At 37.3% G+C, this 15,875-nt stretch overlaps 1 protein-coding gene across 4 annotated transcripts in view; it reads left to right on the top strand.

Moving 5' to 3' along the window:
- nr3c1 (nuclear receptor subfamily 3, group C, member 1 (glucocorticoid receptor)) overlaps nucleotides 1–15,875 on the top strand; it is a 163,695-nt gene that overhangs the window by 106,361 nt on the left and 41,459 nt on the right. For all 4 annotated transcript variants that reach the window (XM_051933468.1, XM_028812774.2, XM_028812777.2 and 1 more), the window contains exon 3: nucleotides 11,769–11,920. In XM_051933468.1, coding sequence (XP_051789428.1) covers nucleotides 11,769–11,920 — 152 coding nt within the window. The remainder of the gene's footprint in view (nucleotides 1–11,768; nucleotides 11,921–15,875) is intronic.

Raw genomic sequence — 15,875 nt, 5'->3', positions numbered from 1 at the left:
AGGTGCTCATAATAAACTTCTTTTCAACTTACTTTTTAGGAAGGCATTCAGATTCAGGTTGTAGTTGCTCAAATAGTATTGTGTTAAATGTCCAGGTTTAAGGTCATTGTTTAAGTTTAAGCTATGCCATTAATTTTTTTAATTCTTTTTGTGTTGATTCTAAATTATTTCTGTGATTCAGTGTGTATTTACTTAATGATTTAAGTACTTATGTTATGATTACATGCCTTAATGTTACATGCAATTAATTTTGATTAAATTCCGTACAATGATACAATTAATTATTTAATTTTTTTAATCCATTCCCAGGTATGATATATATTTATTAATTTTTATATATACAGTTAGGTCCATAAATATTTGGACAGAGACAACTTTTTTCTAATTTCAGTTCTGTACATTACCACAATGAATTTTAAATGAAACAACTCAGATGCAGTTGAAGTGCAGACTTTCAGCTTTAATTCAGTGGGGTGAACAAAACGATTGCATAAAAATGTGAGGCAACTAAAGCATTTTTTTTAACACAATCCCTTCATTTCAGGGGCTCAAAAGTAATTGGACAATTGACTCAAAGGCTATATCATGCGCAGGTGTGGGCAAGTCCGTCGTTATGTCATTATCAATTAAGCAGAAAAAAGGCTTGGAGTTGATTTGAAGTGTGGTGCTTGCATGTGGAAGATTTTGCTGTGAACAGACAACATGCGGTCAAAGGAGCTCTCCATGCAGGTGAAAGAAGCCATCCTTAAGCTGCGAAAACAGAAAAAACCCATCCGAGAAATTGCTACAATATTACGAGTGGCAAAATCTACAGTTTGGTACATCCTGAGAAAGAAAGCAAGTACTGGTGAACTCAGCAACGCAAAAAGACCTGGACGTCCACGGAAAACAACAGTGGTGGATGATCACAGAATCATTTCCATGGTGAAGAGAAACCCCTTCACAACAGCCAACCAAGTGAACAACACTCTTCACGGGGTAGGCGCATCGATATCCAAGTCTACCATAAAGAGAAGACTGCATGAAAGTAAATACAGAGGGTGCACTGCAAGGTGCAAGCCACTCATAAGCCTCAAGAATAGAAAGGCTAGATTGGACTTTGCTAAAGAACATCTAAAAAAGCCAGCACAGTTCTGGAAAAACATTCTTTGGACAGATGAAACCAAGATCAACCTCTACCAGAATGATGGCAAGAAAAAAGTATGGAGAAGGTGTGGAACAGTTCATTATCCAAAGCATACCAAATCATCTGTAAAATACGGTGGAAGCAGTGTGATGGCTTGGGCATGCATGGCTGCCAGTGGCACTGGGACACTAGTGTTTATTGATGATGTGACACAGGACAGAAGCAGCTGAATGAATTCTGAGGTGTTCAGAGACATGCTGTCTGCTCAAATCCAGCTAAATGCAGTCAAATTGATTGGGCGCCGTTTCATGATACAGATGGACAGTGACCCAAACATACAGCCAAGCAACCCAGGAGTTTATTAAAGCAAAGAAGTGGAAAATTCTTAAATGGCCAAGTCAGTCACCTGATCTTAACCCAATTGAGCATGCATTTCACTTGTTGAAGACTAAACTTAAGACAGAAAGGCCCACAAACAAACAGCAACTGAAAGCCGCTGCAGTAAAGGCCTGGCAGAGCATTAAAAAGGAGGAAACCCAGCATCTGGTGATGTCCATGAGTTCAAGACTTCAGGCTGTCATTGCCAGCAAAGGGTTTTCAACCAAGTATTAGAAATGAACATTTTATTTCCATTTATTTAATTTGTCCAATTACTTTTGAGCCCCTGAAATGAAGGGATTGTGTTAAAAAAATGCTTTAGTTGCCTCACATTTTTATGCAATCGTTTTGTTCACCCCACTGAATTAAAGCTGAAAGTCTGCACTTCAACTGCATCTGAGTTGTTTCATTTAAAATTCATTGTGGTAATGTACAGAACCAAAATTAGAAAAAAGTTGTCTCTGTCCAAATATTTATGGACCTAACTATTGTAGCAGTAGAGGCTTTTATCGACCTCTTGAACCCTCAGGTACCACGCCAAACACCAGGTAAAAGTCCAAGACTCTTTATTTTTATAATAATACAGTGCACAAAGCACCCTCCACTCCACACTACTCATATAATCAATAAACACTCTACAAATACCAATCCTCCTCTCCCAGACACTTCGCCACCCTTCCTCCCAGCTCAGCTCAGTGTCTGGGCTTTCCCAGAGTCCTTTTATACCCCCTGACCCGGAGGTGTTCCTGTCCAACAGTCCACAAGTCCTTATTACTTCCGGGTCAGGGTAAAAGTCCTTTTCTTCAACCTGGAAGTACGTCATTTCTCCTGTTCATGTGACCAGGACGTACTTCCAGGTTATAGGGCACATAACAGTCTGACAACCCTCCTACAGCGACTCCCAGTGGCCCCCATGGTATCCAGCAGGGCTGCGCATACAAACTACAAGGTCCATGAGGCCCTGCTGGAATTTGGGGAACCTCCATGCTGTTGGGAGAGCTTCACCTGGCGGCCTGGAGGGGTGGGCCGGAATATTTAGCCAGCCATCCATCACACTATATATATATATATATACTGTAATTATCCTGCTATTGTGATAAATATCTTGTAATATGCTTATGTTCATACAACTGTTGGTTGTTTTAGAAATAGCCAAAAGGTATTCAAAATCTAGATTTACATTAACTTATTTTATCTAAGCTCACAAATGCTTAGTTCTGATTTAGTGCTGTATATTGCTAACTTTTCAGAACTCCGCGAAATGCATTGAAGTTAATGGGGAAGGAGGAACTGAACTAGCTTTGAGTGTATTATAATGGTATAATGGGCTTTAAAGTGAGCCTGAGAGCTAGGGAAAAGTCAGTCAACTATGGTGGACCAATTATTGTGGCCAAGTATGTCATATGACCTATGAGACAACAATGCAAACCACTGCATCACTGTGTCTTAAACAACAAAAGACCCAGTTGGAATGAATATCACAAATAAAATACAGCAAACCGTCACAAACTAGCAATAAGTAAATAAAATGCTGTTGGAGCAGAACTGTTGTGCCACAAAGCAGCTGAAGTGCCACTGGAAAGTCTTATTTGTTTCATATGTATCTGTGCAGATGCTTCTCACTTTCTTCTTCCATCAAGAAGAAAGAAATGCCCTGTAAATGTAAGAAATCTTTTTTTTTGTATTATTTCACAGCATGCCCTGTGTTTTCTGATGTGGAGAGGACTTGTTGTGGGATGCATGGCTTATTTGCATGCATAATTAGCTATGCTGTGCTGTGCTATCAGCTCGCATAGATCTGTTAATATATCCTTGTGGCATTACTCCGAATATTCTCATTACATTAAGCTAATGTACCCGCCAAATGAAAATAGCAAGTTTTTTGCTTATTATTTTTTTTAACGCAATCAAGATGTAAACCTGGCAGAGTTCCTCAAACTTTCTGACTTTGGGACCCATTTTTACCTTATTACATTCACTGACAACCCCACATAGAGCCTCATGGGAATTGAAATGGTGTTTCCCCTTGGTAAAATGAGTGCGGTTAGAGATGAGAAAAATATTAGTTTTTCGGTGGAAAATGGGTGGTTTCAGTGCATCTTAGTATCTGAGGCAGCTTTTTTTTCTTAATGTGCTTGCAACTCAACAACAGACATGCAGTGATCTCATAGTAGGTATGCCTGAATGTTCTGCAAATGTTGGATGAATAATGTTCTACGCATCATGGGGTACTTGGAAAAAAAATGTTTGCCTAAGCCAGGTACACTGTGAATTTCCAGGAAAATGTTTGGCATATAAGTTCAGCAGCGAACTTGCTGCAAATAACGCTTTGGCAAATTTCGCTGATCAACACTATTAGCAACCTTAGGTAACAATAATAGCCAAACATAACTTCTGTAGTTTGAACTAATTTTGGTTTCAAACAGACTGATAAAAGACAGAAAACTTAAAAGAGGCTCTTTGCTGGCATTGCTTCAAAAAATGTAGCCATTATATTGTTAAATACTGTATGAGCAGTTTGGGAATGTATTTAAAACAAAATAAGCCTGTGAATACCTTCTGGTTCTTTGTCTTTAACCTCACCATCCACAGCCATATTCCTTGGGTTTTTTAAATAGTCTGATTATATTTATACTATAAATGTAATTTACTTCTTAAGCATTTACTTGTAAAGTTTTATGTATTTGTTATTTTTTAGCCTATCATTTACATAGAAGTGATTCTGTAAGTAAAAAATTGGGAGTGGTCTCCCCTAGACTTTCTTGTATACTCGGATATAGAGATGGATATTTGAGGAGTAAACTGCTAGACAATGATTATATTTTTATATTATGTACATTAAAGAACCATTAACAACAAATCAAATCAAATTAATAATATATTGAACAATTATTATAAAAGTAAAGTTGAATAAATCGGACTCTGCAACTGCATGAATAAAAGGTAAATTTCCACTTCTGGTTAACGTAAATAGTCCAAAAGTTGATACAAATCTGTGTTTTGTATCTAATACTTGTATGCAAAATTTATTTGACCTAAGTAAAAGCGTATTCAAGTTATTGTGTTTACATACACACACAGACATACAGACACAAAGATATGAGTCCAAAAATGGTATTTTCGGACTCAGAGAGGTCTAAAATCTTGAGATTCATCAAAATCTCAAAATGGAATTTTTGGAGGATTCCAATATTTTCCCTATACTTCATATACGAGAAAATCTAAAAACGTCAAGATTCATCAAAATCTCAACATCAAATTTTTTGACAATTATAATATTTTCCCTGTACTTCTTATAAGAGAAAGTAAAAAAAATGATACATGTTCTATATTCATTTGTTGGTAGTGAAGCAATTTGCTTTGTTTATTTAGATACCAAAATTTTAAAAACCCCAACCGACAAATGCTATGATTAGTGCTCTCTATCACTGGTATTTTTTTAGTTATTTGAATAAGATAAATTACTTACCTACTCACCCCTAAATTGTTATCTCCAGTAATGGTAGAAACCACAAACAAAAATAGCACCACAGAATTCAAGAGAAACGGTAAAATCACAAACCACTATTTCCCCAAAGGATTAATAGTATTGTTAATTGCAGAGAAATTTAAGTTACCAAGGATAAAACATGACCCTTGTAATAGTGAGCTCAAATGGCACAAAGGAAAAGTACACAACAGGAATGCATTTAAAAAAGATTTACATTATTTTAGTAACATAACTGACCAGGTACTCTGTCTCTCCACAACTGACGTGAGGAGGACTCTATTCAGAGTCAGTCCACGCAAGGCTGCAGGACCTGACAACATACCTGGCCGTGTGCACTGTGAAGGACAGCCGGGTCCCATGCCCGGCAAGGACACCCCTGCTGCACCTGTTCCGGGGGAGCCACCATGGGCAGCTCAATACCTCCCCCAGGATGCTTGGTGGCAGCCTCCCTGACGGACAGTGAGCCCCCAGCCTAGCGCATGGCTCCAGGGGAGATGGAGTCCTCCACAGCCTGGTTGGGGGCTCGGATAGCCGCTAGGGGGAGCTGCATGGAGTTTGCAGCCCGGCTGGTCGAAGCTTCAGCCCCACCTGGAAGTGCAATTAGAACCAGGTGGTCCGAGCACATGGAATGCTTCCGGGTGGGTTATAAAAAGGGCCAGCCACCACCACTCAGAGAGCCAGAGTTGGGAGGAAGGAGACGAAGCTTGCGGAGGAGTGGTGGGAGAGAAGAGTGTGTTGTTGCTGTGATTGGGATTGTGCTTTTGGGACTGTGTATTGCCTGTGGGTCACGGGGAAGACGTGCTCCCACAGGTGAAGAAAAATAAAAGTCCTTGTGTGTTTATACGTGCCTCTGTGTCTATCTGTGTCGGGTCAGGCGCCTATATAGCGCCTTGTTACAGCGCAAAGAATGCGCCAGACAACTGGCTGGTCTCCTCACAGACATCTACAACACATCTCTAAGTCAGTCGTCAGTCCCAGCATGCTTCAAGTCGATCACTATCATACCAGTGCTGAAGAAGTCATCAGTGACATGCTTGAATGACTACCGACCAGTTGCACTCACGCTAATCATCATGAAGTGCTTCGAAAGGTTAGTCATGTTACACATAAAGACGATTCTCCCTGCCTCCCTTGACCCTCTTCAGTTTGCATACTGCTCAAACAGGTCAACTGAGGATGCCATATACTCTGCCCTTCTCCTCTCCCTGACACATTTGGATAAAAAAGACACATATGTCAGGATGTTATTCATAGACTTTAACTCCGCCTTCAACACAATCATCCTTCAAAAGCTGGTTGTAAAACTGAATAGGTTGGGCCTGAAGACCATCCTCTGCAATTGGATCCTGGACTTCTTGACAGAGAGACCCCAGTCAGTTCGGATGGGCTGCAACACTTCCAGCATCATCACACTGAGCACTGGAGCGCCGCAGGGCTGTGTGCTTAGTCCACTGCTGTTCACCCTTCTGACTCACGACTGCACAGCCACACACAACACCAACCACATCATCACGTTTGCGGGTGATACGATGGTGCAGGGACTGATAAGCAGGGATGATGAAACAACATACAGAGATGAGGTGAAACGGCTGTCTGCATGGTGTGAAGACAACAATCTCTCAATGTTGACAAGACAAAAAAAGAGATAATTGTGGACTTCAGAAAATCACATCCTGCCCACATCCCACTCAGCATCAACGATTTAGATGTGGAGATTGTTAGGAGTACCAAGTTCCTCAGTGTGCACATAACTGAGGAACTTACGTGGACGCATATCACCTCTTCACTAATCAAGAAAGCCCAGCAGAGACTACACTTCCTGAGGTGGCTGAAGCGAGCAAGTCTTCCCCATTCCATCCTCATCATGTTCTACAGAGGCACCATTGAGAGTGTTCTGACCCACTGCATCACTGTCTGTTATGGCAACTGCAACAAATCCGACCACAAGCGCCTGCAAAGGATAGTGAAGACAGCAGAAAATATTATTATTGGGGTGCTTCTCCCTTCACTCCAGGACATAGTTTACAAACGCAGTGTCCTCAAGGTCTGCAGCATTGTGCAGGACCCCTTACACCCCTCACATGGACTTTTCACACTTCTGCCATCCAAGGGAAGATACTGCAGCATCAGAGCCAGATCTGTCAGGCTGCAGGATAGTTTTTACCCCCAAGCTGCCAGACTCCTTAACACCATGCTGCCCCCTGGGATCTTCCACACTGCCTTAACCACCTCTAAAAACAGAACTTTTATACATGCAAGCCACTTTCCTGCAAAGACTAGTGTGCATGTAGAAAAGAACTGAAAATCTCATACTGACTTTTAAGTATTTTGCACACTTTCACATTCTTTGATATCCTTCTGCTGTGAAACATTCTGACCTGTCATTGTTTACACATGTCTTAAACAACTATCATACACTGATTTCTGTATTATCTATATCTATTATTTATTATATTACATATTTATTGACTATGTATCTAGATTGCATAATACCATATATTGCATCAATGTTCATATTGCTTACTACACGTCAATATTGCTGCTACTTCTTTGTCTTGTCTTTGCACAATGTCTTGTGTTGTTTGTGTTTTAATTTTAAATCTTAATTTTAATTTTTAATTTTTATTCTAATTTTAATTTAATTTTAATTTTTAATTTGCACTTTATGTTGTTACACTTTGGACCCTGAGCTTCGCAATTTTGTCTGTCTGTATACTTGTACATGGTTGAGATGACAATAAAGTTCGCTTTGACTTTGACTTAAAATACACTATCTTTTATTTTGTTTCCTTGACAAAAATACTCAATTATATATAAATTACAAACAGAAATCATTTGACTTCTTCTGGCCATTATGCCTATAGATGCAGATAATAATAATAATGCATTTTATTTATATAGCTCCTTTCCTATGCTTAATGCACTTCCCAGAAATTCAGAAAGAGCAACAGGGCATATATAACTTTGTATATAAACAATATCCATATAAAACACTAAATAAAGATAAATACAATATATACAAGGCATTAAAATAGACAGTAATCCAGAATTAAGTGCAAAATACTACAAGAAAACTCTGGACAAATAACATAATTTGTGATCCAAAATGAAATCATCCTGAGCACCTGGACAGAGAAGGCAAACTGAAAAAGGGGTCAGAATGTCAGGGTAAATGAAATGCCCTCCTGAACAAACGAGTTTTACGTTGTTTAAAAGAATGAATTGAGTCAGTTGATCTAATTAAGTTATGGAGGTTGTTCTAAAGTCTGGGTGCAACAGAGCTGAAGGCCATGTCAAAAATACACTACAAGTTAGTTTACGGCACAACAAGATTGCCAAAATCAGTCGTCCTTAGTGGGCAAACAGGAGCATAGTGATGGAGGAGGTTACTGATGTAGTCTGGTGCAAGGTCAATTAAAGCTTTATAGCTTAGTAATATAATTTTATATATAATCCTATAAGACACAGGGAATTAGTGAAGGTGGAGCAAGATGGGTTTATGAGCATGCTGTTGTGGGTCTGTGTAAGGACAGTGTTATGAATCAACTGGAACTGTGATAGAAGATTAGAAGGGGCATCTGCCAAGAACAAGTTTCAGTAGTCAATGCAGGATGTAATGAAAGCATAGACAACTTTTTCAGTATTAGAAAAGGAGAGGAATGTTACAAAGGTGAAATTAAGAACGTTTCTTAATGTGGCTTATGTGGATCAAATAAGAATTGGAATAATCAAAAATGATACCAAGATTCCTTACAAAAGAACGTCTGATGATATTATCTTCAAGAGTAACTGAAAAGGAGCTCAATGTTCTTAAGCTCAGTTTTAGTTTCAATTAGTATGACTTTGATTTTGTTACAGATTAATTTTAAAGAGTTATACTCCATCTGGGTATTAATTTTGACTGAGGCAAGTTGTAAGCTGAACAAACTCTAATGAACTTTAACTTTGTAGTGATAATAGTACTAGAAGTTAGTGTACATAACATCAGTTCATGGATCTGTCACGCCTTGTACCAGTTGTACACGCTGGAGGTGGCAGTGTTACAGTGTGGGAAATGTTTTAGAGATACACATTGGGTGATTAGGACATATTGAGAATTATTTAAATATAATAGAGTACCTAAGCATTGATACTATCCATGCTCACCCATTCTTTTGTCACTGTAGATAGATACTGTAGGCCGGGTATTGTGAAATGTCGAGCTGATTTCACAAATGTAGTGACTACACTGCTATGTCCACAGATGTCAATCTAATAATGAAAATTTGTGATAATGCAGAACGGGAGGTTTAAAGATTTAAGGAGTGGACAAAAAATCTCCAGCAAATTTGTGATGATATTCAGTCCACATGTTGCTCACATCTTGCTGGGTTTTTAGAAAGGAAGGAGTTTTGAAAGAATTAGTAAAATAGAGATTGACAGTCTAGGTAGGATTGATTAGCCTGTTCTTATCAAATGTGTTCTTATGCACCACCTTTAACATGCAGTTCTTCAAAATGTAAAAAGAAACTTGAGTCACCAAAACAGTCCACATCAGCATTAGCAGAATGTGTAAAAAGCATACAGACAGTGGCTGCTTCAGAGTCTGCTGTTTTGTCCCTGTACTGATCAGTTCTCTATCCTTCCACAAGAAGTGTCTTGCTTGTCAAGCCATTTTCTATAAACTTTGAGGCCTGGAAATTAAACAGTTGTTTATCAGCCCTTCTTACGAAGCTGCAATTACTTCTAAATACACCTATTAGGCATACAATGAATTTACTCAGAAAAATATGTGTTTTACGCTCTGCAGTATAATGAAGTAATGACGAGATGAAAAACACAAAGTATCAAAACTAGTGCATTGTTTTGCAATTATGAAGCAGTAGACTTTAGACGTAATCCTTTGCACTCTGACTCCCTGAAGCCCATTGAGTTGGTTTGAGGATTTCAGAAAATGGGCAGAAATGGGCAGAACTGAATTGACATAAGTGCTTAAAGTCAGTATGTTTCTCTGCAGCATTTATTAAACTTGGGTTTGGGTAAAATTACCCTAAGCTTTTTGTGTCCCTTCTGGGAGACCTTGATATTAGTGTGTCAAGGCATCACTCACTTACTTTAAAATAAACCTGTAGAAGCAGTAAACATTGAATTCTGAAAAAATTTGTTTGTGAGGCTTGCCCTGTATGATGGAGGCTGAATCTTTTACAAGTGTCTGATTATCACCCTTATTTTTATAATCCAGGTTACCACAAAATATTTAAATTCTATAAATGTTATCACTCATTTAGTCGTCGTTATAGGTATTCAACCAACATTTAACAGTTTTTGAACTGACTATGGACATCAATTTCTTTAACTAATTAAATAAAGTGTTAATACGTATCATGTTTGTCAGCATTACAGTTTCATTGTGGCACTCATCTGGAGAACAATAAGTGAACTCCAAGGTGTGAATCAGCCAAAACAGATGACCACTATGGTATATTTTTAAATTTACTCACCTCCTACATCACCCACATAATGCCTTCTGGGCATAGCAGATGGCATTTTTGCCATTTGACTGTGATGGTGGTGATGCTGCTGACAATAATGATGATGGTAAGAAGTAGCAGTAGGAAGATGTTAATTTTTAAGTGTTTGGGATATCGTAGCCCAACTATAACATTCTTTATCCTACTGCGCCATCTGGTAAGATTTTATATTTGAGTTACCCTAAGTAATATTCTCTGTGAAGTATGTGTTTCCTTGCTGCTGTGTTTAATTAAACATGTCCACCGACCACCTACTCATTGTATTGCATATATTTCTATTTGTTCATAACTACAAATTATGCATGTTAAACTTTCAAAATGTAGCGTTAACATTAAGGTCAAAAATTTTTTTGTTCCTGGGAGATATAATATATTTCTAAGTTTTAAATGTAAAATAGGATACAATAGATTTTAACATACATTAGTCTGTATTTCCTTACATTAAACATCCATTTTTGGGATAATATAGAAAATTGCATTTCCTGCTGAAGCAGTTCAGACTGGTTTATCGTTATTAACTAACATTTAAGTCCACGTGTGTACTGTATTTGCTTTATGTTTATTGTGGGTGCTGGAAAACTGTATTTGATTTTGGTAATTCGGTAACAAAATTATTTGTGCAACCTTAAAGTTAATACACTGTTTTCTCTGCAGATGGGTCTCTCTGAGTTTACACTTGTTTTTAATATGCTTGTGATCTAAGATGGAGTTATCACAGTGTTTTTGGAACACATTATTTAATATTATTATTGAGAATGTTTTGTTGTAACAGTGGTAACTAAAGGTTGTGTGTGTTTTGTTTGGTGCTTTGACAAAGCCTCAGCTATCAAATGTAAAATATAAAATTTACTGTTTGTCTGACTATTTTAGTGATCATACACAGTTAAATCCACTTCAATAAAACATGGTGTCAAATTAAACTTTTATTTTTCAATAATAAATAATAGAAATTTTCGTTTTGTTTTTTTTTTTCTCACAACAACAATATAGCAGAAAGGGAAGTAAATGAACGTGGATATACAAAAAGTAGAAGAAAAGAAATACAGTGTGCAATAAATTTCAAAAAAGGGCATAATATGATTTGTAAAAAGTATGATTAGATTAATATTTTTGAAAGAAAAGGCTTCTAATTTTCAAAACATCCATTCGTTTATCATTGAATGGAGCCAAACTAAGGAAGTTGGGAAATAATAATATTTCACAGTTTAACTTCTTTATTTCTTGCTTCTACACACTAATTTTCAACTATCAATTCTTGTTCTAGTGCTGCTGCAAGTTGTGCATCATCAACTTCAGGAAAGTCCACGGGTCCAGTCCGCAAGATTTGTCTTGTCTGCTCTGATGAAGCATCTGGTTGTCATTATGGTGTCCTTACGTGTGGTAGCTGTAAAGTATTCTTCAAGAGAGCAGTGGAAGGTGAGATGCAGTACAAGCATAAATCTTTTAAAAAGTAACCTATGTTGAGTGTTCCACTTTTCATACTGTTTTAAGACTGTATTTTTAAAAAATGTGCTTCATGTCATCTGTGAAATATGAAGAAAGTCTTTTTTTAATCACATCAAGAAAAAGGAAAATACAGGAAATACAGGAAAATGATAGATCACTATAAAGCTTGTACTTCCCTCTACTGTTCCATACCTTAAATCATGGATTCACCAATGAAATGTTTTGATGGTGTGTATGACTATTTTGTCAGGTTGCCATACCATCGCTGAAGATATAAATATATTCTAACACAAAAAAATGATGAAACTTTGTTTGCCCAGGATATTTAGCCATCAGCTATGTTTGAGTGACTTCATAATGGTGTCTTAAAAAATGACATTTGCTGTTTATATGAAAAATAAACCTGATTATGGCTAATTTAATTAGGTATTTTCATTCATTAATTTTCTGTATCATTACATAGATTTGAGGTGTAGTAGTTCTTGGTTGTAGCAGGCATAAGTCAAGAACAAACCTATGATGAAATAACAGTCTTCACGGGGTACAATTACACACATGCCTATATTCACTAACAGTTTAGAGTTTTAAGTCAACCTAATTAAAATTATGTGTATTTAGTATAAGGATTGAAACCAAAGTACCCAGAGAGAATCCAGACATGGGGTAAATGTGCAAATTATGCACAGACACTGTCCAGACCAAGATTACAACCCTTCTTCTTTCGGCAGCTCCCGTTAGGGGTTACCACAGCGGATCATCCAAAATTGTCCGCATACAAGGTAAAAATGCTAACCACTGCTGCATTGTACTGCTCAGATTTTATCCATGTAGGTCTGTTTTTGAGCATTATATAACATTTCATATTACTTCAGTAACAGATAACTGAAACACAATAATTGATAGTGCCTTATTTACTGTGTTTATGTATATAATCATAACGTTTTTGTTTTGTTTTTATGGTTATTTATGTTTAAGACTTAAGATTCAACACAAATTCTGTGACATTGGTCAATAAAACTACAAGATTATGGTCAAATATTGATATATATTTTGTCCAATTCATTCCATGTGTTTTTATCCATTATGTTATTTGCTGATTTAAAATAAATATTTAGAATCCAGAAAATCCATGTCAGATATTTCAAAATAAGCTATTGTCAAAATTAAAACAGGATTTACTATTGTCTGGGAAGAATAAACCTAGGCCTAGTCCAACCACTCAGCTAATTGTTAGAAAGTATTAATATTAAAGTGCTGGTCCTTCTTGTGTATCTTATGAAATGATGAGATACTTATCTTTGCTGGCCAAAATGATGTAATACTCAAAGTTGGTTTTTTTTTCTTCCATGTTAAAGCAAATGAAAATCAAATTAGTTTTTCAATTTTGGAATTTAAAGTGTTTAATTTTAATTTAGGAAAAGCTAGGTGAAGCCTTTATGTAGAAAATAGGATGGTAGCTATGACCAAGTAACTGCTGCTTAGTCATGGTAGAGCCCTAAGGTGACCCTGTTCCCCTTTTTATATTCTTAAATTGACCTGACCAGAATGTTCCCAGATCCTTGTTATAGCCCTCATATGTTACACTATCTTTTATATCCATGACCTCAGGCAACTATATAGAGCACCAGAACAGACATAAGAAAAAAGTTACAAATTTATTCATCATATATTATAGATAAAATGCTCAAAATATAAGCACAATGTAAATGTTCTAGTTAAAGTGATACAACTTGATAACAGGCTACCAGGTGGCTGACTATCTTATTACATAGTCTCTGGTCCAACTTGGTGTTTGTTCCATTGTGGTCTAGCATGGCCCTTGGATGGGGTGGCAGGCAGCATGGCTTGTCTGAATATGGCCTCTGAGAGAGATGGTCTCCTCAGAAATGAAAATGACAGAAAAAGAGTGATTCTTTGTTACCCTGTCTTTATGTTAATCAATCCCCATTGATGTACTTCCCAGTGCAGGCCAACTCCCAATCTTGTTTGGGCATGACGCAGCTCACATAGGTTCAACCCTCCATTCCAGCCTATGTTAAAATTTCGAAAATCCTACACCACAAACCCTTCATCTAATAGGCTCATAAACTCATCCTATCCCTTCCGCTCCAGGCTAACCTTTTTAATGTCCTATTAATGACCTTTCATTTCAAACCACCTCTATCCCCCCAAGCAAGCTGGCGAGTCAATTCCTGCATTTTAACTGGTCTTTTTTAAGATATTATGTGTACAATTTATGACCTGTTGTAGATACAACAATTGGTTTCTAAAGTATTATTTTTTTTGTATGTACATTTTTTTATCATAATATTATAACATCATCCTCATAATGCTGCCAATCCCTTTGAGAGATGTTGGTTTCTCAGGTAGCGTAGAATAAAGATTTCAGGGTCTAATGGAGAGTAATATCTAGTATATAGTTTGGTAATGTTTTTTCTATTAATATCTAACTATATCTAAATTTAAAATGTTTAACCTTACAGAGAAGGTAATGTCTAACAATGTCTAATTTTAAGATGCATGGAGGCTGGACAAAGTAGTTGTTGTTCTGGTACATTTGCGACCCTACTAGTCACCCATTGTATTGCTGTGCTCAGGTCCTAATTTGGGATCCTGAGATAGTTCGTCATGTGATGGGTGCACCAATGCACTGTATCAGTGCATGCTCTCAGCCTCCTCTTCGTAGACAATATTTGTTAAGTGCTAGACATGGGGGGGGCAGGGGTTGAAGACTTTGCAATGATCAGGTTATAACTGGTTGCACAAGAAAGCTAGTTGGACATGTAAAATCTAGTTGGACATGTAGAATTTATGAGCCTCCAAAAGGAGGACAAGTTTTAGCACTCCTTTACCTTCTAAGATGACAGCCAGATGGAATACAGGTGACTGAGAGAAAACAACATGAACAGTTCGGAGTTGGCTGGCTGGTGTATTTGGGGGAGGAGTGAAAACAGGAGGATGGCTGAGTTGTGCTGAGGAGCTAAATCATGAACAAACCTGAACTAGTCCAGTAGGCGGGTCAAGGACAACAAGACTGGACTTGAAGGTCTAAGAGAGAGGCAAATTGTCTTTTAGCTGCTCTATTCATGAAGAAGACCATTCTATCAAAGGGCCATGACAAACCATGTTGGATCAAAAACCTATAAACATACTAAGACAGAAAGCCACCTGGTACCCTAAACAAAATGAACTAATTATTATCCAGGTTGCATTGATAATATTTTGCCAACATTTTTACTTTTATTTTGGACACAATTGGAAATGTTATGTTAATCTATGAATTTAAAAGTAAATTTCTCTCATGTATGCTCTGCTACTGTTATTTGACTGTGATTACAGATGTAAAAGAAAAGGGGAAGTCTTGAACTACAATTGCAGTCAATCCAGACATTGACCAGATGGGATTTTGGAATCCTGTTAATATTTGCAACAAATCAGTTCTTATATATTAAAATATTTTTCAAATAATGTATTAATTTTAGTTTTAATTTTTTTATCAGAGATTCATTAAGAATCTTATAGCTTTACAATAGTTATAATTGTGACCTGGAGATAGAATAATGTCACCATTCCTCCTGAATGTTGTGAAAGGAGAATGATACCCTGGATGGCAGGTGGGGATAATGAAAGCTTTGAGGTGAAGGTGGTGGTGCTGCTTCAAGGATCCTTTCTGAGTTTGATGGTTTTTATGATAGTGATGAATGTGGTGCAAGAGGGATTGCCATGGAAGTTCTTGCATGCCAATGATCTCTGATTGATAGCAAAATGTAAGATGAAATTGAAGGGAAAGATACAGAAAAGGAAAGCTGTTTCAGAAGTGAATTGCCTCAAGGTAAATGTAGGAAAGAACAGTGTGATGGCTGAAGCAGTATTAGGTGTGGAAGAGGTGGATGCATAGTCTCCCAAAAAAGATGTTGAGAGAAAC

This window comes from Erpetoichthys calabaricus, chromosome 11 (genome assembly GCF_900747795.2).
Source record: "Erpetoichthys calabaricus chromosome 11, fErpCal1.3, whole genome shotgun sequence".
Taxonomy (NCBI): Eukaryota; Metazoa; Chordata; class Cladistia; order Polypteriformes; family Polypteridae; genus Erpetoichthys; species Erpetoichthys calabaricus.
This window is presented reverse-complemented; position numbering and strand designations above follow the sequence as displayed.